The sequence below is a fragment of the Diabrotica undecimpunctata genome, chromosome 11 (assembly GCF_040954645.1).
Source record: "Diabrotica undecimpunctata isolate CICGRU chromosome 11, icDiaUnde3, whole genome shotgun sequence".
Taxonomy (NCBI): domain Eukaryota; kingdom Metazoa; phylum Arthropoda; class Insecta; order Coleoptera; family Chrysomelidae; genus Diabrotica; species Diabrotica undecimpunctata.
In genome coordinates this window covers 33659980-33687680 of record NC_092813.1, presented here as the reverse complement: position 1 = coordinate 33687680, position 27701 = coordinate 33659980, and the positions used below count along the sequence as shown (strand labels likewise).

Below are 27701 nucleotides of genomic sequence, written 5' to 3'. Positions count from 1 at the left end.
TGTGTCGAATTTATTCTTTATTAATTTGGAATATATAATAATTACTTCAATAATTATTACTCTTTACTAGGCTAATTGTCCCTTAATTTTTCCTTCTTTATTTCCTTGCTGTTTACATTACATTACTCCCTTCGCAAAAAAAAGAAATGGCCTGAGCGGCCTTTTCCTTTTCCAACCCATAATAATTATTCTACTTACATCTTACATTACTTATATCCTACTATACTCTTTTATATTAAGTCCCAATTATTGTGTTATATTATATTGTTTCTTATAGAATATTGTGCGGTGGTCAGCGAATGTATCGTGCTGCCCCCGTATTGTACCTATGTGTATGACAAGTTGAGTTACTTTTGTATTAAATTCTTATTGAAATTTACAAGTGAAACATTCTTGACTTATTACTGTGTTTTGTGACTACATGTGTCACTTATTCTAAATTCTAAAATTCTAAAATTGTTCTATCCGAATGTAACTCGCGTTTCTCGGCAATCGCGGTTTTGCTTATGATCGTTTAATATCGACGTATTCCTGTGGGGATTTTCGCACTTCACTCGCGTCGTCTTGGCTTTTAATGTCCGTTTGCCAATTTTCACGTACCGCGTTAACTATCTTGTTAGTGCTGTCTATCTCCATTGGGTTGCTCTCGCTGGTTTGGTCTTTTCTGGTTGGTACTGGTTTACTTTTGCCGCGTTATACTTCTGACAAATTAGTGTCTGGTATGTGTTTGCTGCATCTCTTTGTCCAATGTTCATCTTCTGATTCTGGTTGCTCATTGCTTGTATTCAGGTGTATATTTTGTTCTTCGTTCTTTGATTTTTGGTGTCGGTGTATTACCCAGTTGGTGAGGTTTGTCCATAACCCTGCTATGATTATGTAGCTGCATCCTATTGTTTGGTATATTCTTAACCCATTCAGTATTATTCCACAAGCATATATAATTGTTCTATATATTAAATATACGCCAATTAAGCTACTGGTGATATTTCCTAATGTGGATAACCATCCCCATATTCTATTGAGGGTGGAGTGAGCGATCTCCCTTAGTTCATTTTCGTCAAATATTTTGGTTAATGTGTACCCTTGATTTATTGTCTCTAGTCCTGCTGTTCTTCTGGTGATTATGTTCTCTACTGCTTTTCTTTCTGATCCGAATGTGACTATCCTTTGTGCGTCTTGTATTTCTTGTTGTGTGTATATTCCGCCAGCTGCTAATGGTTGTGGTGGTACCATGTCTATTAATGATTCTGCTTCTACTGTGATTTCTGTTGGATTGACTGCCTTGGTTGGGTCTGGTGTCAAGCTGATCCATTGTTCTTCTACGTAGTACATCGGAGGTGTTACATGGTTGCAATCTATTTCTTCGGCGTAATCTTGGATTATTCTTGTTACTGGTGACATAAATTTTGACTGGTTTAGTAGTGAGATCGGTAGTTCATGGAAACATTTGTTTGTTTTTCGTATGGTCACTGGTTTCGGTATGCATTGCATTATGTAAAGTACTTCTCCTAGCACTCTTACAGTGTACCCTGGCATGTTCTGCATAAGTTGACTGACAGCGTTAGGTAGGGATGGGGCCATAAGTAATCTGTTTTTTAAAATTTCTCTCTTTGTTTGACATCGCCGCAGTACTGTGTCTAAGTATAGATTCTCTATTTCTCTTTGGTAGGCTTGTTCGGTGTAAAGGAATTTGCTATTTATGTAGGTCATTAGGTCTACGTTTTGGGGAAGGAGTGGCATACTAGGATTTATTTTGTTGTTTACGAGGAAATTTATTAGGATTCGGGGGTGTTCAGTTTGCCATACCTCTGTGTTACATATTATAGCCCTTTTGTGTACCGTTAGAGCAAATATGTTTTTATCTTGTTCTACTATTACCAGCTCTTCTAGGGATTGTTTGTTAGTGATCTTTTCACCGTGCCCTTTATAAAGTTGTGACAATTGACTTTCACAACTGTTGTCTTTGTATTGTTCCCAGGTTATTTCGCCTATTGTAGAGTCGAAGCAATAGCCATCGATGAATGGACATATTACTCCCTCTCGTAGGTGGATTTCCTCTCTCTGGTTGTGGTTGCTGCTTCCAGGAATAAGATAGTTAATAATGTAATCGGTTTTGAACGGTATCCGTGGTTTTCTTTGCGGTTTTTGTAACAAATCGCACTGTTATTACTGTCCGAGTAGTCGCACTCCCGCAGCAAACTTTAGCAAACTTTAGTTAGCATTAGTACTTTCTACGCGTAAGTCCAACGCACCTTTACCTATAATTACATGCATAGCTGCTTATTACAGACAATTGTAGCGATAGCTTTACATAGTTCTGACTTATAACTAACCTACATTGTATTGCATATTAGTATGCCTTGTGATCATAACTAATAAATAAAGTGATATTTAATTAGTTATTAACGGATATATAGATAACTGGGACTTTTTTAAACGATTACAATATACTATATGATATTTATGATATATATACACCCTGTAAAGTTAAGTCTTATATTTTTAATTTTCAACTTGTCATCACTTATTTTTTTTACAATATACTGTGTACTGAATTCTGCTTTTATCAGAAACTATATTAAGTATCCTATTTTCAAATGTAATTTTTTTTAAAATTCAAGACTATTTCTTAACTATTTCCTAAAATTTTAAAATAATTCCAAGATAAAGTTTATCTTTATTTTTCTTTTTTTATTAAACAAAATCACCTGTTGTTTGTACTTTACAATTGTTTATTGTAATTATGTTTCAAGGCTAATTACATTTTGCTGATCGGCAGTCTTTGTTGCAAATTTACGTACTGACCTATAATATGCATTCTTGGTATTTGAACTACGTTTTGACTATACTGCATTTTTGAAATTGCTGGCGGTTTCTAACTTGATCTTTAAATTTTTTTTTATAAAATTGCTTAGTTTTATGATAAAATAGTAATCTTGTATTTCTATTTAGTGATTTGTTTGTCCACGTTAGTTTTTAACTATTTTTAGTTTAATTTTCGAGCCTGCCCTATTTATACTTTCAAAGAAAATTATTTTCATTAACTCTATTTATTTTTTTTTAACTGTGAATGAGTGTATTACCTGTGTTTGGTCTTTCGTCCCTTGTTATTAATGGCGAATTTTCTTACCTATTAACATGTGTACCTCTATTAGGAAGGGTGACGACCATATTCCAATCCGTCGTTACATTTATACTGGATTGCAAAACCTACCCTTTCTATAGTTATTTGTTTTCCATATTTTCGGATTATGGGAGCTAACATTTTCCTTGCTAATGTGGTATGACGGTAGAGGATTGTGTCACAGGCACAATAATTTCTTACGGGGGGTAAACAGGGTTTAGAGACACTAAATAATATGTCGGGAGATGATGTGGGGTGTTTGCAAACATTATCGAATGCACATCGGAACATTTATACGTTCCAACAAGGCAAGTATGATTCTATTACATACACACATATATACATACATACACATAAAGTTCATTTAAATAAGAACACAAAAGACGAACGAGATAATCAGCTGAGCACATTATGTTAGTTTATTATTGTTGTAATGTATATTTTTGACTTATACCTGGTAATAATATTCTTGTATATCGGATTCCTTACTATATTAAATTTCTTGTTAAAACTTTAGCATTATTCGAGCGGCCGTCTCTTGTAATACCCAGCTTTTAACCTTTCTTGTCGTTGATTGATATTTTCCTTATTGGTCTTCTGCGTCGAAAAACGTTTCTGCGTTCTCATCATTCTGTGTTATTATTGTTGTCTCATTTTTTATTTCTTATTCTGTTGTATGAGTTCCATCCTTTCTTTTTCGTTTTATGGAATATGCAGCAACATTTTCTTTCGGGCTTGCTGCCTAGTCTATTCCTTATACGTTTTGATCTTTTTGGTTGGCTGATGTTTCCCTGGCTTCCTTTCCTTCTTCTCGGCGGTTTGTTAAGTGAAGTTCCTGGTCTATGATTGAGTGCTTATGCCCTTGGCAATCATCGCATCTGTTCACATTTCACATATTTCTCAACATTTCTTCGTAATTCGTTCCAGAAATATTATTTCCTTATATTTCTGTACTATATATTCTATTTATTCTTCCATATCCTTCCTGTAACATGTGGAAGTCGTTAATTATAACTCTTCTTGACCTTCTTATCTTGTACTATACAAATTTTTGTACCTGTTTTTAAATTAATTATGATTCTTTTAATCTTTTCGTATTTCATTATGAATTGGCTGATTCTTATTTTTCATTTCTTCTTATTCTCATTTTTCATGATTATCCTTTTCTTTATAATCGCCTGTACTCGCACTTGTGAGCCAAAATCTCAACAAGTCTCCTAATGCCATTCCTGAAGCATAAATCCTTAAAATAAATTGTTTTTCTTCTATAAATCGGAGAATTCTAAACGGCACTTATTAGATATATTCATTATTAAATGTTTCTTGACATTTAGTAGTCTATTAAACTTTACTTTTTTCCTAGATAATCTGTTACGTGGTACTGCTATTTTCGCAAAATTGCTTTTTCTTGCATTGTAAATAAAATTTTAAATATACGCTCATAATAATAAAACATTTAACCTGGTCAGTTAATTGTACACCTTTCAAGTTTATGGACTGCTTACTCGTACATTCCAACTGTATCAAATATCATACTATTAACCTAATTTCGTTATGTAATGTGTTTGCTATCGACATAAAATATTCTAAGTATCGTATTTTTTGTTTTGTTTCTCGTCTTTTACAAATAAACATCTGCATATTTTGCGTTTTTTTCGATGGGCCTTTTTTCTTCAAATATAAAATTTTTTCTGGTTTTGTATCTTCGGAATAAAACTTCTAATTTATGTTTCTGGATTATTCACATTTATGATTCCTATAGATAACATACCCTTAATCGGTTTATCTATTGATCCTTCTGTAATTCCTTCGCAACTTTTGTTTTAATATTACCGTAACTGTTTCTTCTATTTTTCAGTTCAATCTCGAAATTAATTTCGTTAAATATGTATTAATATTGACAAATACTTTTCTCAATAATCTCTTTATCATTTTTCGCCTTTGTGAGTACCTAATTTACTCAACATCTTTTGTTCTCTTGCATATAAATACAATACTCATAGGGAATCGTCCTTCATTGTGACAAACTTCTTTTTCAATAATTCTCCCATTTACTTCATTGAAAAAAAAATCCTAATTCCCAATTCGTTTCGCAATTTTAATCCAGTCTGTAGTTACTGCAGTGTCGTGCAGCAGGACTCTCAGCGGGTTGGGATTCAAGTACCACCCTAGCTTATCCTCTTAGCAGCCTCCTGTTCGACGTAGGTTTCAACATTAAGGTCGAACCATATGCAGTTTGCCTACATTCCTGTCCAAAAAATCTACTTCTGGCACTGTATTCGCATGCGGTGCAAAATATCCTCTCGCTGTGCCTCTATTTCTGTGGCATCTCACCTGTGTCCATTTATTATTCTTCTACTTCGTTGTGGTTGCCAATCTCCTCTGTTTCTATAAAATCTATTACGATATATCCTCGTATCGTGTCTTTCATATTCACTTATATTTCCATAATTTTTGTTCCTACATTTTTTTCTTGTATCATCATTCGATGTATCTCCTGTAATACTACTTTTTCCTCGATTACTGCTATCGGTTTATCTCCTGTAATGCTGCTATTTCCTCGATAACTACTATCGGTTTATCTCCTCTAATGCTACTATTTACTCGATTATTACTATCGGTTTATCTCCGGTAATGCTATTTCCTCGATTACTACTATCGGTTTATCTTCTGTAATGCTACTATTTCCTCGATTATTACTATCGGTTTATCTCCTCTAATGCTACTATTTCCTCGATTATTACTATCGGTTTATCTCCTGTAATGCTACTATTTCCTCGATTATTACTATCGGTTTATCTCCTGTAATGCTACTATTTCCTCGATTATTACTATCGGTTTATCTCCTGTAATGCTACTATTTCCTCGATAACTACTATCGGTTTATCTCCTCTAATGCTACTATTTCCTCGATTATTACTATCGGTTTACAGCGTTCTCCGACGCCTTCCGTCTCCTACTCGTCTATTATCCTACTATTTCCTCTATCTTTTTCAAAATTCTTCACCAAAATACATACGAAAAAAAGACTCCAACTGTTCAACAACATTTGGTTTTCTCAACAATTCTCATTTCTATGGAGACAATCGTTAACGATTCCTATCAAAAAGGACAATCAATCTCCAAACACGTTAAACTCATACAGGACAATCTTTCTCACCTGTACATCATGCAAACTTCTAGAAAATAAATAGTAAAAGATCACTTTGGCACACTGAACAAAATAATATTCTCGACCTATTTTAATCCGGCTTTAGCCCAAATCGATGCACCGTGGACAATCTTCTACTTCTTCGATCCACAATTATGCATGCACTATTCAACAAAATGAAATGATTGCACTCTCCCTTGATATCGAAATCGCTTTTGACTCTATACCGCTTTCTCTGATACTAAACACTAAGTCAGATCATACGACGTCAAACATTCTCACACCATAGAATCAAAAAAGGTCTGCTCTAAGCAGCATACTATTTTTCCTTAGTATAACGATTTAATTTCCTTCATAAATGATCCTGTACAATATGGAATATATGCTGACGACATCATATTAGTCTGTCATGGAAAGGTCATATCCACCACAAACACTTTACTACAGAAAACGGTAAATAAGATAAACAACTGGGTCAGTCAATCCAGCATTAACTTCTCCCTATCGAAGTCCAAAGTCATTCATTTTACCAGAAGACAAAACACGCAATCTCTAACCATCTTTCTGAATAGAAATTTTCTCCAAGTAGTAGATCAAATAAAGCTTCTCTGCATTATTTTTCGATAAAACATTCCTGGAGACCACATATTCGAGAACCTAAGGTCAGCTGCCTTCAAAAATAAAAATCCTTAAATCACTGGGTCGTTATAGTTGAGGAGTCGATGAGGAAACAATATTAAAAATATATCGAGCTGTCATCCGTCCCAAAAATTGACTATTGCAGAAATCTCTACAAATCGTCAAGTAAATCCCTACTGCGTTCAATAAATATAGAATACACGAAGAATGTTTCAACTTCTACTTTATCTAAGACGACAACAAATTCTACTCGTCTCTTTCGCTAGAGTATCAGCGAATCTCACAAAAATCTCATCTATAATAGACAACTAAAGTTAGTAAAATTTCTGGAATGATACCGTCCCCTATTATAAATCAATAATCAATATAGTCGATTCATATTTATATAATATCAATTTATTGTCCGCTATAAAAACTTTCAGAGTCCGTCGGATTTGTCCAAAAAATATGCAAACGTCTGAATCTCAGTATCGAGTGTGATATGGTAAATTTTATACTTTCTTCAAAATATTCCTCGAGTTACAAAATATATATGGCACACTTAATTCATCAAAACAAAATTGAACTTGATATGTAAACAGTCATTTAATAAAACTCAACTAATGCTGTTTTGCATTTTTTTCCAACATAAGGTGCACTCGACACTGTGAACTTGACCTGGATAATTAAATTCCTTATTTTCAACTTCTACGTAAATAATAAGTGTGTGTCTTAACTGTATACTTATATATTTCGTAGAGTACTATATGGTAACTTTAAGAATTCAAAAAAAATAAATATATAGAGAATATAATTGGTTGTTAAATAAAATAAATTAGAATTGTTATCTCAAGTAAAATCAACTGTTAAAATAATGGTTAGTATTTATTTTTCAAGCAAAATCATTTAAGTTGTCCTCCCTTTAATTGATTATAAAAGCGATTCACCTACCTTTTATGGCCTCTTGGAATTTTTTGGTTTTAGGACGGGATTGTTATGAAGGTATTTTCTCGCGATAAAAAAAATTTACTCGCTAAAACGAGATTTGTGCTACCACACGAAAATTATTTAGTACTTGAGTGACCTGACGGAATTCTTTGCTTATACTCTAAAATTATTTTTTTTCTTTTTAAGTTGATTGAGGGTCTATGTCTCTGGACGCAAAACGTCAATGGTAAAAAAAAGAAAAGGATTTTCAGAAAAGAAGTCCTGTACATAAAATAATATTTGCTGAATATTGTACTGTTTCTATACTAGAAGAAAAATTTTGGAATGCCACTGGCGAAGCAAGATTTCAACGATGGAAGAAATTCTTATAATATAAGAAAACTTGCAAAATTTTGCCAAAAAAATAGAAAACTGTAGAAGTGACTTAATCATCCCTATTTCCGAATTAATTTCTCCAAACCGGGTCCGCTGTCACCATTCTAATAATAAATTGGGGTTAATGTGTGATAATTTATGATTGAAACTGTAAATAAATCGACTATAACCCTCAAATGAAATGTCTCCACTCTGATAAGGCTGTCACCATTGTAGAAGACGTCTGTCTCAATATCCTTATCAAGGCCTCTACAATTCTTAGGGGATACTTATCCCTGCAAGCGGGGCAAGGCTTACTGGCTCCACTAGTCTGAGCTGACTGGTTAGTATATAGAGATCTTAATTACTGCGTATCTAGGCTCTAGCTAGGGAATACGTCTCCAGTCTACCGGGATTTGAGATTTCGTACCTTCCAATCTCCAGTTGCCGACACTTGTACGTCACACTATCCCGTCGAGTTAAATAGCGCGCTCATTCGGCGCGCCTCTCGCGTGGGCCACCCTCAGGTGCCGAGTTCTTACTGACTGCTGACCAACTTCTGTTTTTTTTATGTATCGCCAACTTCTACCTTAGATTCTTTATGTCACGTATTCCATGTGTTAAACTGGATCACGCTATGTAAAACTTCTTACTCAGCTCAATTCTTCTCACTTGTTTAACAATTCTTACCTTGTATTAATTTCCAACAAGGTCTAAGTGTCGTAATTTTTTAAACATTCAGGCTTGTGTTAAACTGGGTCAATTGTTTTGTTTTTAATTTGAAATGTATACGTTAAACTGTGTCGAATTTATTCTTTATTAATTTGGAATATATAATAATTACTTAAATAATTATTACTCTTTACTAGGCGAATTGTCCCTTAATTTTTCCTTCTTTATTTCCTTGCTGTTTACATTACAGCCTTGAATCAAAACAACTATTTTAAATTTGTCGAAATAGCACATATTATATTGACTATTTTAACTTCGTTGCAAACAGACAAACAGGGACGTCTTTAGAAATTTTTAACATATAAATATTTCGTAGTTAAAAAAATTTAAAACGCTACAAGCCAAAACGTAGTATCAATGATGTTCTTACGTCTCCAGAAACAACTCATACAGAAAAATCATTTGCTGTACCTACATCCAAACCTAGAGTCAAGAAAGTGAAAAGCAACGAGGAGCATACATGTATAAAATCAACAAAATCATATGACCTTGAACCTGCTAAAGATTTTATCCAAAATCATTTACCCACATTTGTTCTCAGTTTTGACCAATTAAATCTACTTCTAAGCAATGTTATCGGCGTGCAAGATCCTTTTAACATAATTCAAGAGTTTACTTCTGACCTTTTGGGATTAGTTCATATGTTAACTAAAGTTCATCCGCAATTAAAAGATAGATCAACCAAACGTTATATCACCTTCTTAAAAAAGAAAATCCTCCGACACTTGGGTAACGACATCTCCGAATCCGAGGGCGAGTCATCTCAGGTTAACCTGTAAATTCATATTTTTCGTATATAATACAATTCACTAAACTACTGCAATGGAATATAGATGGATTTTTCCATCGACTTCCAACCTTACAAAAACTTATTTCTGAATTTTCTACCGAAATAATATGTCTCCAAGAAACAAATTTAAACCCCCAAAAAAACTATAATTCCAAATATTTTAACATTTTTAGAAAAGATAGAGTACATGACAATAATTTCTCTTCAGGTGACACTTATGACAATTATGACACTTGTTAAAAAATCTTTGGTTGCAAATGTTTTTCCTGTCAATAGTAACATTGAAACTATAGTTATAGAGATCACCGCTCCCGTTCCAATTTTTATTTGTAACATTTACCTTTCATCTAGTTCTTCAGCTACAAATGAAGATTTAAAAAGCCTTATCGAACAGATACCCTCTCATCGAATCATCGTAGGTGATTTTAACGGTCATAACTTTATTTGGGGCTCTAAGCGTACTGATTACAGAGGAAAACTTTTAGAAAAGGTAATGCAGGATCTTCAATTAAATTTTCTAAATGATGGTTCACCTACAAGATTTAACATCTGCACTGGAGAATCCTTCGTGATAGATTTAAGCTTCTGTGATCCAGGTCTTGCTCCGCGTCTCTCTTGGAATGTTCTCGAGTATACTTATGGTAGCGACAATCACCCTATTACCATTTAGAATCTCTCAGGTCAGCCTTGCCCAATATCCTTCTTGCCCAAATGGAATATAAATTCGGCTAAGTGGATCGATTTTGAAAATTATATAAATAAGGCTTTGGAGAGTCTTATACTAAATGATAATATAAACGATTCTTTAGGTACTTTTAATAGTGTCATCCTGCAGAGTGCGGAGCTCTTCATCGGCAAAACAAAGCCCATTAAAAATCATGTTCCTGTGCCTTGGTGGAATTCGGAGTGTAACGAAGCAGTACGTGCCAGCAAAACAGCTTTTAATAGATTTAAGAAGCATAAAACACTCGAATATAAAATTAACTACAAAAAAATGAAGGCTAGAGCTCAACGTTTAATAAATCAAACAAAAAAATCCAGTTGGGCCCAATATGTCTCTAGCATTAACAGCTCCACTCCTGTAAGAGAAGTATGGAAGAAAATACGTAAAATTTCTGGTATAAAGGAGTCATCCCCAATATCTAGTCTCAAAATAGGTAATCAAATTGTCACCTCTCCTCTTGAAATTGTTAATACATTAGCTAAAAACTACAGAAAAATGTATTCCAATAAAAATTTTGACCCTGTATTTCTGGAAAATAAACTAGAGGCCGAAAGGTCTAACCTCTAGTTAGAATAATATAACATTCCATTAAACGCTCCTCCCACGTTACAAGAACTAAACAACTCACTGAACGGTCTAAAAGAAACAAGTCCTGGGCCTGACGATATCCCAAGTATTTTTTTAAAGCACCTACCCACTTCCGCTAAAAATGACATGCTTCAATTATTTAAATTCATTTGGCAGCGACACCAGTACCCATCTGTTTGGTCAAAATCTATCATTCTCCCATTTCTCAAAAGCCAAAAATCTCGTCTAGACCCCAATTCCTATAGACCGATAAGCCTAACTTGTGCAATGGGCAAGCTACTAGAAAAAATTATTAACTCAAGGCTGATTTGGCATCTAGAAAATTCGAACTTACTGATAAACGAACAAAATTGTTCGTTTACAGTCATGGAACATTCGTGGAAATTGCCTTCATTTTATTAAGAACTTTCTAGAAAACAGATCTTTTCGTGTAAGAGTTAACAACTTCTTTTTCGAAATGCAGGAGGAAGAAAACGGTATCCCTCAAGGCTCAATTATTAGTCCTACACTTTTCTTAATTGCTATTAATGATATAATCAAGAACCTCAAAAAACCTTTAAAAGCACGTTTATATGCAGATGACTTGGTGGTTTACGTAAAAGGCAAAGATATTAATGTAACTTCAACAATTTTGCAAACTTTCTTACAAAAATTCGAAAAGTGGTCTCGCGATACTGGTTTTCAATTCTCGGTTACAAAAACCGTTGGTATGGTATTCTCAAAAAAGAACTTCTCAAATAATCCCAATCTTAAGTTTTTCAATACATCGCTATTTTTTAAATCATATGTAAAATTCTTAGGTATGTGGTTTGATAATCAACTTACTTGGAAAGAACATATTAGACAATTAGCTTTGACTTAATTCACAACACAGCACTTAGACTCTCTCTTGGTGGATTTCGAACGTAACCGGTGGAAAGTTTATATTCTGAAAGTGGGGAGCCTTCATTATATCACCGCCGAATTTCCTTAACACTTTCACACGCAACGTCAATAGCCTGAAATTTAAACAAACCTCTATTTAAGAATACGTTCACTAATAAATATATAAATCTCTTTACCAATAGTACCAAACATAAGCCTTACTATGAGCGAGTACGGTGTTATCTAAGATGTCTTAATATAGAATTCCCAATTACCTTTCCAATCAATGTTTAAAGCCCCTCTCCTTGAAAAATTAATACCCTAAATTTAAATACTTGTCTACCCAACACAACAAACAAATTAACTGTTACGCAGAGATTGAGAATAATGTAGATCTAATTCTCCGTTAGCATTACGAACATTGCTATAAAATCTTTACAGATGCATCTAAGTGTGATAAAGGAGTAGGTGCTGCATTCGTTAATCCACGCGATACATATCAATTTCGTCTTCCAACCTTCTTTTCGATTTTCTCCGCTGAGCTCTATGCAATGTTTAAAGCTATCATGCATATAAATTCTAATAACATTCCTAACTCTGTTATCTTAAGTGACTCACTAAGTGCCCTTTAAACCCTTAAACAGATCTATCCGAAAGATCCCCTTGAGAAACTGATAAAACTAGAACTCATGAAGGCTTAAGAAAATTCTAGGAGTATCAGATTTATATGTATTCCATCCCACATTGGCATTGCTGGCAACGAAAGTGCAGACCAGTGCGTGAGTGAAATTGCTAAATGTGCCGATATAGAAAAAGCCGAGAATCGAAATACCACGAGTGATATAAAAGCTTTTATAAAAAATCGAGTTTTGTGCAAGTGGAAAAACGAATGGCAATCTTCTCAAACATCACTGAAGCAAATCAAAAATGACGTTACAGCTTGGCAACCCTCAACCAGGAACAGAAGAGAACAATTGGTGATAACTAGATTACGAATTGGACACACGAGACTTACTCATATTTACTGTCCAAAAGTGATCCACCTATTTGTGAAACATGTAATGTACAAATAACCGTTAACCATTTATTAATTGAATGTCATAGATTTGCCAATTTTCGTAGTACATTTAACATACCTAACAGTTTAAGTAATTTATTAGGCACTAATTTTTCTGTTATTAATATCGTAAATTTCTTAAAATGTATAGGAATATTTTATAAACTCTAATTTTATACTTCTGTAGCCGCCGCTAATAATCATTATGGGGGATGCGGCTGTAATTTCTAAATAATAAAAAAATTATATTAGAATTAACGACAAACACATGAAAATAACGCCTACTTAAAATGTAATCCATTAACGGTCCATAACGTATCGTATAGCGTAACATTAGTGAGTCATTACTCAGATAAAATATTTTGGTGCCTTATGATAATATATTATTTCTTGTATTGGTTTCGTATGTATTGTTACGATAATTATCCTGGCCTAAAATAACCGTACATATTATGACTAATGCTGTTCTGTTTTTAGATTTTACGAGAGTATTCTATTAGCCGGCAGAAATTTACCTGAAAGGACCTTCCAGAAACGGTCGAGCCGATGTAAAAATACCCGTTTGCCTTACCGTTATAATTTCGCCGGCTAATCGAGAAGGCTGTTCGATGATTCTAGCGTAAAGGCAATGGCATATATAAAGGACATTTTATTTGGAAGGGACAGTTAATAAAGAAGATTCGCGCTCGCGATATTTATGTTACGCTCGCCTAAATAAATTATGTGTATTATTTAGTGAGAAATAAACTTATATAAATTATCGTGCCTTTTAATAAATTAAAGTAGGAACAATATAATAAATTAGTAAAGACATTATAAATTAAAGACATAACAATTAATAAATTCACAACAAATGGTGTCAGAAGTGGGATCGAACATAAATTAGACTTATAATAATAATACAAGTGTGATATAAAATAAATTGTGAAAATGGCTACGATTTATGAGCTGACAGTGACTAATTTAAGAAGACATCTTGAAGACAGAGAATTAGCTTCTACCGGAAAAAAGGCTGAGTTAGTCCAACGACTAAAGAACGCTTTGCTAGAAGAAGGACTAGATCCAGAGACTTATATATTTGAAGATGCTGTCCTCTCGTCGATTTCCAAAGTTTCCGGTGACATCGCATCATTAGAGAACAAAGTTTCCGGTGATATCGCATCATTAGAGAACAAAGTTTCTGGCGATATTTCGAAAGTTTCCGGCGACATCGCTTCTTTAGAAAGCAAAGTTTCTAACGAGATTTCTTCTCTGGAAAGCAAAGTTTCTGCTAACATCTCTAAAGTCACTTCTGAGATGTCTGCTCTTGACGATAGAGTGTCTTCGTTAAAAAACCAAGTTGCTGCCGATATGTTGGCCTTCGAAGAAAAGATATGGAAAGAGATGGAAAGGAAGATGGAGGAAACAGGGACAGCAGAGAGAGGAAACAATCCAATTAGAGTAGAGATAAAAGAAGACGAGACGAAATGTAAGTTGGAGACACGGCCGAAATTTGAAGGAAGTGGAGGTTCTATTCATGTTAAAGTCCCAACTTTCGACGGAAAATCATCATGGAACAACTACATGAAACAGTTCGAATCAGCCGCAAGAGCAAATGGATGGTCTGAAAAAGAAAAGGCTGTAAACCTGACTATCGCTCTTCGAGGAGATGCCTTAGATGTGCTTCAGACCATAGCCGTAGAGGAGACCGATGATTTCGAACAACTGAAGAAGAGGTTAAATATGCGATATGGCCACGAACATTTGGAGCATGTATATCAGTCGCAGCTCAAAAATCGTAGACAGAAGAAAGAGGAGGCTCTTCAAGAATATGAGGTAGATATTGCCAGATTGGTACGATATGCTTATCCAACAGCTCCCGAAGACATGATGGAAAAATTGGCCGTTCAAACGTTTATTGATGGTCTTCGTGATCATGAAATGCAGAGAACACTACGATTAGCTCGTCACAAGACGCTGGTTGATGTTTTATCCGCCGCCCTCGAATACGAGTCAGCTACGCAGGCCTCTGGCGGTTACAGTAAAGTTAGGACTGTAAAAGAGGAAGGAGATGAAGATAAACTTGACCAGCTCTTTAATTTGATGAAAAGCATGACATGCAAGAAAAAGAAGACCATAAAATCAAGAAACTCACCATCAGGAAAACCAGAACGAGTCAACCTTAGGGGGGCAGCTTCGACCCGGAACTCTTCCAAAGACCCTCTTATACTAATAGCTTCTTTGAAATGTCGTGAAGATAGTGTATATGTAGATGGAGACATAAATGGTAAAAGACATACATTGTTGGTGGATACCGGAGCGACCAGAACCATTATACGCCCGACAGTTATAAACAGCCGAAAGAAACTGTTACCAACGAGGTTACGACTTCGGACCGCTACAGGTGAAAATGCCAACATTCATGGAGAAATCCAGGTACAATTGGGAATTGGAGCAGAAAAGTTTGTCCATACTGTTATAGTTGCTGACATCGAAGAGGATGTTATATTAGGAATGGACGTAATGAATATGCATGGATTCCAATTGGATTTTAAGAATAAGGTAATCAAGGTTGGCAACGAGGAGGTATTTCTTCATCCACATAATGACAACACCGTGCAAGCAGCCATTACAGAAGATACAGTCGTGCCTGCGAGAAGCGAAACGATCATAGTAGCGCGACTACAGGGAATTGTAGACGAAGGGACACCTGTTATGATGGAGCCTTGGAACCACGACGATGAGGTTGGCCGTGGAATCATAATTGGAAAGGAATTGGTGACTTCGGCTAAAGAAATTCCTGTGAGACTTATCAATGTCAACGACTACCCAGTGACCATCAAGAAAGAGACAAAGGTAGGAACTTGTGTACCTGTGACATCCATAATTCGTCAGGCGACAACATCTGATAATTCCAACGACAAATTCGACCAAATGGTTGCGGTTGCAGGACAGTCTCTAAATCAGATGGAGAAAAGGAAATTAAGGGAATTTCTTCGGCAGTATCGTGATATTTTCGTACCGAAAGGAGGAAAGACGGGAAGAACTACCGTTGTTAAGCATAAAATTGATACTGGTAATGCTAAGCCAATTCGTCAAACAGCTCGACGATTACCACAGGCGAAGAGAGAGGAAGCTGAAACGATTGTTCAGGAAATGAAGAAAGACGGGGTGATAGAACCTTCTACGAGTCCATGGGTCTCTCCGGTGGTCCTGGTGTAAGAAATGTACTATTTGTGCTACGAGTAACGGGCCTCACCGAAAAAGGAGAGCTCCTATGAGACAATATAATGTTGGAAGCCCGTTTGAAAGAATAGCTTTGGACATTGCAGGGCCATTTCCAGAAAGTGAAAATGGGGGCAAGTACATGTTGGTAGTAATGGATTACTTCACTAAGTGGGTCGAGATTTACGCACTTCCAGACCAGAAGGCCGCCACCGTTGCAGATAAGTTGATCCAAGAATATATCAGCCGATTTGGAGTGCCTTTGGAGATCCATAGTGACCAAGGCAGGAACTTCGAAAGTGATCTATTCCAAGGTATATGTGATAGACTAGGCATGAAGAAAACAAGAACTACCGCGTATCATCCGCAATCGGATGGTATGGTAGAACGAATGAATAGGACAGTTGGCAAGTATTTGACAAAGATGGTGTCCGATCATCAGCGAGACTGGGACCAATACCTTCCGTTCTTCACAATGGCCTACAGATCTGCTGTTAACGAATCAACGGGCCAGACACCAGCCAGAGTCCTATTCGGACGCGAAATGCGACTACCTTGTGATCTAGAATTTGGGTGTCGACCTGGAGAAGATGTAGCAGGTGAAGATTATGTGATCGAATTACGAAGAAGAATGGACGATGTACATGAGTTGGTCCGTTCCCACCTTCAGATCGCTAGCGACCGAATGAAGAAACGGTACGATACACAAGCCGAAAAGGGTTGCTTTAAGAAGAACGACAAAGTATGGCTGTATAATCCCAAGAAGCGAAAAGGTTGTTCTCCCAAATTGCAGCAGCTTTGGGAAGGTCCATACCTCATCATGGAGAAGATCAACGATGTCATCTACCGAATAAGCAAGATTCCGAGGGGAAAGCCGATGATAGTACACCATAACCGGCTGGCGTCTTTCGAAGGTGACCACGACGTAGATGAAGAAGTGGAAGTAAACCAAGTCCAAGACGTGTCTGACCTCACGTTTGAGGAATTCATGGGTGCCTATGGAGGTACCGGTAAAGCAAGACATGGTGTTACCACTGAAGAAAAGCAAGATCTACTCGCGCTCCCCGATGACTACTCGCTGGCCCTTACCATCCCGGCCAGTATCAAAGACGCACCAGGGTTGGCATCCGTCTTTCGAAGGAAGTTTGGTCGAGTTGCAGAACTTCAATGCCAGGTGCCAGCTCCCGGTAAAACCTTGAAACTCCAAGATGCATCACGTTACCTTTTCTACCTGGTAACAAAAGACACTGCAAGTGACCAACCTACCTACCGAGATGTGTGGGAAGCCTTACTTCAATTGAGAGAGCACGTACTAGAGTCCGACGTGCAAAAGTTAGCCATGCCAAAGTTGGAGTGCCGCCAATTAGATTGGAGGGTTATCCGAAATATGGTGGAGGAGATCTTTAAAGATACCGAAGTCCAGGTGTTAGTCTGTTGCAATCCGCATAGTTACTGGTGCGGAGAGAAAACCGTCCCTTGTCATTTTTATACAACTGGAAGTTGTAAAAGAGGGTCCAGTTGCCGATACCAGCATACAGTTCCGGTTCCAGTCCCGACAAGGTTCCAGGAGGAACCATCTTTTAAGAGGGGGGCAATGTTACGATAATTATCCTGGCCTAAAATAACCGTACATATTATGACTAATGCTGTTCTGTTTTTAGATTTTACGAGAGTATTCTATTAGCCGGCAGAAATTTACCTGAAAGGACCTTCCAGAAACGGTCGAGCCGATGTAAAAATACCCGTTTGCCTTACCGTTATAATTTCGCCGGCTAATCGAGAAGGCTGTTCGATGATTCTAGCGTAAAGGCAATGGCATATATAAAGGACATTTTATTTGGAAGGGACAGTTAATAAAGAAGATTCGCGCTCGCGATATTTATGTTACGCTCGCCTAAATAAATTATGTGTATTATTTAGTGAGAAATAAACTTATATAAATTATCGTGCCTTTTAATAAATTAAAGTAGGAACAATATAATAAATTAGTAAAGACATTATAAATTAAAGACATAACAATTAATAAATTCACAACAGTATAAACCAGTTTTACAATTTTATGTTCGGTGTTATTGTTTTAAATACTTTGTCGCTTGTATAAGCTATCATTGTTTTCTTTAAATAATTGTCTTTTTTATTTATTTATTGATTATTTATTTATTTAGTCATTTTTATGATTAGTTCCTGTCAGACTGTCATCCATATAAGTTTGATGGAGGATAGCATGCTGTGCTTTGCGAGCCTCAGGATTATTTAAAGCAATGTCTTTTAAAACACGAGTGGCTGGAAATAGGGCACAATTTTGAACGAAACTTGAAGAGGATAATTGAATACACTTAAAACGTTCATCGGGAGTATCTCTCCACAGTATGTTTTGTAAATGTCTATGTTTTGGGTTGATGTCTATAAATCGATACATCATTTTGATGTTATCACAAATAACATATTTGAAGCATCTAAATCGACACAAAATGTCAAAAAGATTGTCCTGAAGTTGATAACCCTCTGAAGTTAAGTCGTTAAGGGACACACCAGAGTCAGTTTTAGCTGAAAAATCGAACACGATCCCGAGTTTTTTGGACACACTTTGTTCTCGTCTTACCGACATATGGGGTATGAAATATTTGAACTCGTTTGATAAACTATGATAAAGAGATAAAGAAATGATCTTAGCGTGTCCGAGTGTCAAATATTCCGAAATTACACTCTGATACTCAACAAAAAGCTTTGTATCATTTTTAAAATTTTCTCAAGAGCAAACAGTCTTTGAGTGGCCATACCAAACGGCCAGCCTAATTTTTTATTTTGATTCGATAGGAAAGGCACATCTACTTGATATCGCCCGGAAGAAAGGATAAGAGTTGTATCTTGAAATAAGTTTTCCACATATTCTTCATTTGAATATTTTATTGATAATCATATATACCGTTAAAAAGGTAGAAGCCAAAGTATTGGCATTAGAAAAATTAATATTTTTCCGAGGTACAGGACCTGCTATGACGTATCCGAGATGAGTGTCTATAAAAGACGGTAAATTAGGACCCGTAATAATCACGGTAGACTTAAGTAAATAATGATATAAATCGCAGCCGATCAGAATATATATTTGGCTGAATTCAAAAAAGAAAGAATCGGCAAGCTCAACTTTTATGTGAGCCGGAATTTTAACGTTAGAAGGAGATCGAAAATTGTGGTAAGTTATTGATTATTTTGTCTATAACTGTACAAGGTATATTAAATATAAGATGAGGAGCTATTTGAGAATTGAAGGTAATGTCTACCACTTCTCCGCTGTTGTACAAAGTAATTGATATGGCAACCCTGTTAGTATGACGTTTAGTTTGAAGCGTTTCGAAGCCGAACGTAATGCTATCTATCGATGATAAATACTACCATTGTTTCAGATGGAGCCATCTCCCTACATTACAATTTGAAGGCGGTGGTTCAAGACATAATTCTTGTTTAACGCGATTTTTCATATGTTTAGGAAAAAATATTTAACGTTTTATTGCAAATATTTTCCACTTTTACAGTTTTATATATGTTGTTATTAAAAAAAAATTCGGTTTCTTACCGGTAACTTTATTATAAGCCGAAACATATTATTTTTTCCTATTGTGACAAAACTGTAAATTCAAAAATTTTTTAAAAATTCATAAGTATTTCTTATAATTATATCTTGATGTTGTAAAAAAATTAACAAAATCCTATGTTTGGTTTTCCCGCTTGATACTTGGAAAAAAGTAGTTTTTTTGAGTTTTATTAAAAACGAAAACATGAAGTTTGCTTAAAAGTTGTCAAAATACTTCTAGTTATCACATATACCTTCTCAAATTTTTTCAAATTTTTTGAATTTACAGTTTGTCTTTTGGGGGGTGCAGATCAACCTTAATAATTGTAAAGCGTACATCAAGGGGTGAGGAATCTGAGACAATATAATCAATTATGGTAAATGTTCTTTTAGTAATTCTTGTAGGAGAATTAACGTGCATTATTAAACTATAATATTTGAATATATTGACAAAGGATAGTTGGGTAGCACAAGCAATAGCGTAATTACTATTAAAGTAATCGCATATAATATTTCTGCTTCTATTAGGCAGGTCATCTAACAAATTTAGCAGGTTCTGAAAAAATAGTTCAGTGGAAGAATCAGGTGATCTATAAATGCAAAGAATGTATAGATTAAGATTCTTGTTATAAACTAATGAAAACTCAAAATAGGCTTCATTCAACAATTTTAATTTTTAAACCAATTTTTTCCAATACTTAAAATAGCTAGAAACACATTCGCTGCGTACTGTTTTCGTATACTGTTTTTGTCATAATCAGGGATGAACAACACGCGGCCCGTTAAACATATTTATGCCGCCCGCCAATCACATAGGCATTACGATACAAAACATGAACAAGAATTCAAAAACTTTATAGACCAACTCCGGCTAGATAAGTTTAATCAAATGAAGAGAAGCTTGCGAAAACAACAGACTATTTTTAAAAATCAAGCTATTTTATCAAATACGACAGTAAAAGTTAGTTTTGGCATCAGTCAAATACTGGCAAAAAAATGACACCCAATGAGAGATGATAAAAGACTGCCTGACTGCTGTTGCAGAAATAACATTTCCTCGTAAAATAAATATTATTTCAAACATTAGTTTATTAAGATTCACCATTGCAAGGAGAATTCAAAACTTGTCCGAGAATATAACAACAACGCTGCATGAATGCATTGCAAAATTCGAAATAAACAAACACTGTTCTTTGACACTTGATGAATGTTGCGATACAGCTTCTTCCTCTTAGAGTGCCATCTTCCTACGGAGGTTGGCAATCATAATGGCTATTTTTATTTTTGAACTTGCTGCTCTAAACAAATCAATCGATCTGCATTGATACCAATCACCTAGATTCTTCAACCATGAGTTCTGCCTTCGGACAAAAGTCCTTCCTTGAAACTTTCACTGTATTATGAGTCTCAAAATTTCATATTTTGGTACCCTCATCGCGTGGCCTAGGTAGTTTACCCAATTAGGTATTCCAGTTTTCTGATTTGTATAGTGGTGATTAGTTCTGTTTCTTTACCAACCCTCTCCAGTAATTCTTTATTTGAAATTCTATCAGTCCATGATATTTTTAATACTCTGCGGTATAACCAGAGTTCGAAAGCCTCGATTCTTTTTAAATTGCATTTTTTTAATGTCCAATTCTAGTTTAGTCTAGATGTATTTAATTTTTTTTCAAATTTGATTATTTTCACTCTAATTTTATTCTATTCTTCTAGAATTTTCTTCTATTTTACTGTAATCTTATTCGATTTTACCCTAATTTTATTCTATTTTTTTCTTATTTTATTTTATTTTACTTTAACTTAATTCTATTTTACTCCAGTTCTAGTTTATTGCACTCCAATTTTATTATATTTTATATTAATTTTATTCTGTTTTACTCCAATATTATTCTATTTTACACGAATTTAATTCTATTTCAGTCGAATTGTATTCTATTTCACTCTAATTTGATTATATTTTACTCTACGTTTATATTATTTTACTTTAATTTTATTCCATTTACTCTAATTTTATTCTATTATAGTCTAATCGTATGGTATTTCACTCTAATTTTATTCTACATAGTGTACTAGAATTTTATTCTAATTTTATTCTATTTTACTCTTATATTATCATATTTAACTATAATTTTATTATATTACACCAGAATTTTCTTTTATTTTACTCTAATTTTATTCTATTTTGCTCTAACATTATTCGATTATACTTTAATTTTATTTTATTGTACTCTAATTTTACTTTACTCTAATTTATTCTATTTTACTCTAATTTGATTTTATTTACTTAAACGACAATTTTAGTCGATTTACGTCTAATTTTATTATATTTTATTTCAATCAATATATTTTACTCTCATTTCATATTCTATTTTAGGCTAATTGTATTCTACTTCACTCTAATTTTATTCTGTTGTACTAGTGTTATATTCTACTTTACTCTAATTTTGTGCTATTTTACCTTAAAGTTTATTCTATATTACCTTAATTTCATTTTAATTTTATTTTATTTTATTCTAATTTTATTCTAGTTTAGTCTAGATGTATTTAGTTTTTTCTAATTTGATTATGTTTCACTTTCATTTTAGTTTATTTTATTTTACTGTAATTTTACTCGATTTTACCCTAATTTTATTCTATTTTATTTCAACGTAATTCTATTTTACTCAAGTTTTAGTCTATTGCACTCTAATTTTATTATATTTTACATTATTTTTATTCTGTTTTACTCTAATGTTATTCTATTTTAGTCTAATTGTACGGTATTTCACTCTAATTTTATTCTAATTTATTTTTATTTACTTAAACGACAATTTTAGTCGATTTACGCCTGATTTTATTATATTTTACTCTAATCATTATATCTTACTTTCATTTTATTCTATTTTAGCCTAACTGTACTATATTTCACCCTAATTTAATTCTATTGTACTAGAATTATATTCTACTTTACTCTAATTTTATGCTATTTTACTTAAAGTTTATTCTATTTGACTTTAATTTCATTCTATTTCAATTTAAATTTATTTATTTTATTCTAGTTTAGTCTAGATGTATTTAATTTTTTTTTCAAATTTGATTATTTTTCACTCTAATTTTATTGTATTCTTCTAGAATTTTCTTCTATTTTACTGTAATCTTATTCGATTTTACCCTAATTTTATTCTATTTTTTTCTTATTTTATTTTATTTTACTTTAACTTAATTCTATTTTACTCCAGTTCTAGTTTATTGCACTCCAATTTTATTATATTTTATATTAATTTTATTCTGTTTTACTCCAATATTATTCTATTTTACACGAATTTAATTCTATTTCAGTCGAATTGTATTCTATTTCACTCTAATTTGATTATATTTTACTCTACGTTTATATTATTTTACTTTAATTTTATTCCATTTACTCTAATTTTATTCTATTATAGTCTAATCGTATGGTATTTCACTCTAATTTTATTCTACATAGTGTACTAGAATTTTATTCTATTTTGTTCTAAGTTTATTCTATTTTACTCTTATATTATCATATTTAACTATAATTTTATTATATTACACCAGAATTTTCTTTTATTTTACTCTAATTTTATTCTATTTTGCTCTAACATTATTCGATTATACTTTAATTTTATTTTATTGTACTCTAATTTTACTTTATTCTAATTTATTCTATTTTACTCTAATTTGATTTTATTTACTTAAACGACAATTTTAGTCGATTTACATCTAAATCTATATTTTATTTCAATCAATATATTTTACTCTAATTTCATATTCTATTTTAGGCTAATTGTATTCTACTTCACTCTAATTTTATTCTGTTGTACTAGAGTTATATTCTACTTTACTCTAATTTTGTGCTATTTTACCTTAAAGTTTATTCTATATTACCTTAATTTCATTTTAATTTTATTTTATTTTATTCTAATTTTATTCTAGTTTAGTCTAGATGTATTTAGTTTTTTCTAATTTGATTATATTTCACTTTCATTTTAGTTTATTTTATTTTACTGTAATTTTACTCGATGTTACCCTAATTTTATTCTATTTTATTTCAACGTAATTCTATTTTACTCAAGTTTTAGTCTATTGCACTCTAATTTTATTATATTTTACATTATTTTTATTCTGTTTTACTCTAATGTTATTCTATTTTAGTCTAATTGTACGGTATTTCACTCTAATTTTATTATATTTTACTCTATTTTTGTTTTATTTCAGTCTAGATGTATTCTATTTCTCTCTTATGTTATTACATTTTATTCTAATATGATTCTATTGCGGTAGAACTTTCTTCTACTTTACTCTAAATTCATTTAATTGTACTATAATTTTATTCTATTTTACTCCAATTTGATACCATTTTACTCTAATTTAATTCTATTTTGCTCCAATTTTATTCTATTTTAGTCTAATTGTATTTTATTACACTCTAATTTTATCATTTTTCATTCTAATTTTTGTACCAAAATTTTATTCTATTTTACTTAAATTTTATTTTATTTTACTGTAATTTTATTCTATTCAGTCTAAATGTATTTTATTCCTTTCTAATTTTATTATATGTCACTCCAACTTTGTTCTATTGCTCTAGAATTTTCTTCTATTTCACATAAATTTTATTCTATTTTACTCCAATTTTGTTTTATTTTACTCTAATTTTATTTTAAGTTAATTAAGTGAAACTAATCTAGGTGAGACTGTCCCGAAAGTTCTTCGTTAATTTGATTGTGATATCATATGTCTTCGGGGCGCTGGATTAGGTTAGATGCAGGAGCCTTGTTACCTTTGTTTTTTGGCTCTCTTGGCATTCCGAAGATATCTGACTACTTTTCACATAATAGCAATCAGCATAATGAATATAGTCCTGTGGTTAAATAAGGAATCCACTGATGGTTGTTAATGGTTTTTGACGTGTGTTCGGATAAGGCTTGGTCCAACTTGCTCTACTTTAAGTACTATATTTGGCAAGTCATTTCCCCGAATGTCTATATTATATCTGGCAATATTGATCTGTTTTATTATGGGCATTTGCGTCAGCTCTTAAATGGGACTGACTGTCTTTAAGTAAAAAATTAATTAAAATCCTTTGTAAAAGGTATATATTTAAAAACCCAAACGGGCTGTGTTAGACAGAACGTTTTCGGAATACATCATTCCATCATCGGTGTCTAGGAGTACATGAATGTAGCCAATAAATATATGGGTAAAAACCCGTTAACAAATAATTAGTTACATTTGTTCGACATTATGTACTCCTAGACACCGATGATGGAATGATGTATTCCGAAAACGTTCTGTCTAACACAGCCCGTTTGGGATTTTAAATATATACCTTTTACAAAGGATTTTAATTAATTTTTTAATATATGGTATACAGCCAAATACAGGAACGTAGATTCCTTGTGGATTTTAGTCTTTAAGTAACTTCCAATTGCTGTATGCAATCCATGACTGGATGTGAGTAATGTTATGATCCGGGTCTGAGCAACCCATTCTGGTGACAGCTTTATAAAACTCGTTTTATTAATTATATGCTCAGACCGAGAATCATTGCATATTATAGTTAAATTTATAGCGTATGGTGAAATGACTTTCCAGAGGTTCGGTGTGCTCATTTTGATCGAACTGGCGTCCTTTATCATTTATTCTACTATATTAAAGGTGGTGTTTGGAATTCTATCATATAATTTATTTAAGATCCAGTTCGGCTGGGTATCCATATTGATTATTGCCATAGGTGAAAATGTCAACTCTCCTTTGTTTAGTTCTATACACATTTCTTTATCTACATATGTCACTTCAAAATAGTGTATACTATTATAATCTACTGCAAGTAGATCACTTGGGACCAACAAGGAGCGAACAACGCCAATTTTCAACGAAAACAGAAGAGATGTGACTTATTAGGTTAGATCTAGTGTTGTCAATTATTAGAAAATAGCCTATAACGAAGATGTCTCTTTCTTCATTTTGTACGACCTTATCTATTATTGGCTGTCTTCTTATATTTACTCCTTGTGGAAGGAACTTTGTAGCATTCAACATAATTAACTCTATTTGTCCGGGTTTTATACTATGTATGAAGTGTCTACGATTGTTATGAAGGTTTAATATTTTTTCTTATGTGTTCGTATATTCTCTTGCATATTCCATTGCACAGTCATAGGCCACTTCCACTTTCAGTCATATGCACTCTTTTTCTAATGTGTCAGCTCTATATGAGACATCATTTAGGTCTTAAGACATTTTCTTGGTTCGTTTTATCAGTGCTTCTCGGAACCTGTTTTAATGTTCATTTATTCTTTCTTCTGTAGAATTATTCGAATCTACTACTAGAATAAACATTTACTTCGTGTGATGTTTTAAATTTTTTATTATTTTCTTCTGATTTCGATACAAGGACATCGATCCAAGGGATCGATGTCCTTGTATACTTCATCGTTTATTTCAAATGATGATGTCAGGACTATTCCCAGAAGTCCCCTTTTCGACCTTTTTTTAACTTCCAGATCCAATACTCTACTTATCATTTTTGCCCATTCTTGTTCTTCTTTAAGCTGCCTCGATAGTGATTCACAATTTATTATATTGCTTGCCTTATTCATATCTTCCAGAGATTCTACCGTTGAATCTATCGTCCATTCACCATCTAAAATTCTTTTCTTTTCTAGATGAGTTTTTATTCTACATATCCATTGATCTATATATACATCGCTAAGATGCTCTGAATATAATCCGGGGGAAGGGGCACAAATCTTGTTCAAGTCTGCGTTTGAATGTTTAAAAAATACTAAAAATAGTATACAAAACATACATTTTTTCCACATAATACGTGCTTTTGTTTGTGTTTCGTGAGGTGGGCTCTCGTACTATTGGTGTCAACTTATGTATAGGAAGAATATTTACTTTTCCGTTCGCCTTTTGAACAGTTACGATTGCTTTTGTCATCAAGTGCCACCAATCACGCACTTCGATGTTCATCGCCCTTCCTTCTGCAACATATAATTAAATTTAATTGGTTGAGAAATGAAAAGGTTTCATATGAAAGTTAATTTATCTTTAAATATGGGACATTTTCGGATCTCAAGTCAGTTGTGATAGTAGTGTCTAACTCATGGTTTTACCCGTGTAGGGTAGCTCCCTAGAGCACTTTGCTCGAAGGGGTCTGTTTCTTTCTAAGACTCTGAAGCTGAGTTTTTTTCTTCTTAGAAAGAATGTGTTTTATTTCAACCACCTAATAAAACCACAATGGCATTGTCTCTTCAAAATAATGCCACAATAAGAGCGTACCGGCCAACTACGCAATATAACACCATATTGCGCAATAGTTGGACAAATTAATAAACATGGAACCTTGCACCAAGTTGCAATCAGTTTTTCATACGTTTAATAATTACACCGGAGACGACATGGCGCCCAACCTTCAACGAACTCTACCACGACTCCGAGATGTTAGAGTTCTCATGCTCCGCGATCGAAAATCGCAAACAGTTCCAACACGAAGCCTGCATCAAAACCACTCAAGAAAACAGCGGGGAGAAGCATCGGATGTTAGTACACCAAACTAACATGCCGATATCCACCTTCTGCAGCCCTGAAACCGTCGATGTGCCACATCTCCGACGAGCCAGCCTACTTGATGCTAAGTACCTGATGCAATGGATGTCTCCGCAGTAGCCAGTCACTGCCTGCCCTACCATTATGTGGTCCAGAGCACCACGGAGGCCCAGGCAAACTCGCCTACGACACACCGGCGACATGCAGATGGGAAACGTACAGCTAGAGAGGACGAAGCCGCCGTAGAACGAGAGCACGTCGTCGAGGATGGACCTGCAGATGCTGTCAACAACACCAACCACCGCCTGTGAGTGTTTTTGTGCAGTGTAAGTGCGCGCTACGCGAGTGTAGTGTGTGTTAGAGGACTTGTAAGTAATTTGACAATATAGACATATTCATTTTGATATATTTCATGTTATATT

The 27701-nt window shown here is 33.9% G+C and overlaps 1 protein-coding gene across 1 annotated transcript in view; it reads left to right on the top strand.

The window, feature by feature from the left end:
* Positions 1–3359: 3359 nt before the first annotated feature.
* The window catches only part of LOC140452872 (apolipophorins-like), a 100967-nt gene continuing 76625 nt past the window's right edge, over positions 3360–27701 (top strand). The window contains exons 1-4 of the mRNA XM_072547207.1: positions 3360–3432; positions 9306–9694; positions 9926–10358; positions 10527–10636. Of these exons, the coding sequence (XP_072403308.1) occupies positions 3360–3432; positions 9306–9694; positions 9926–10358; positions 10527–10636 (1005 nt within the window). The remainder of the gene's footprint in view (positions 3433–9305; positions 9695–9925; positions 10359–10526; positions 10637–27701) is intronic.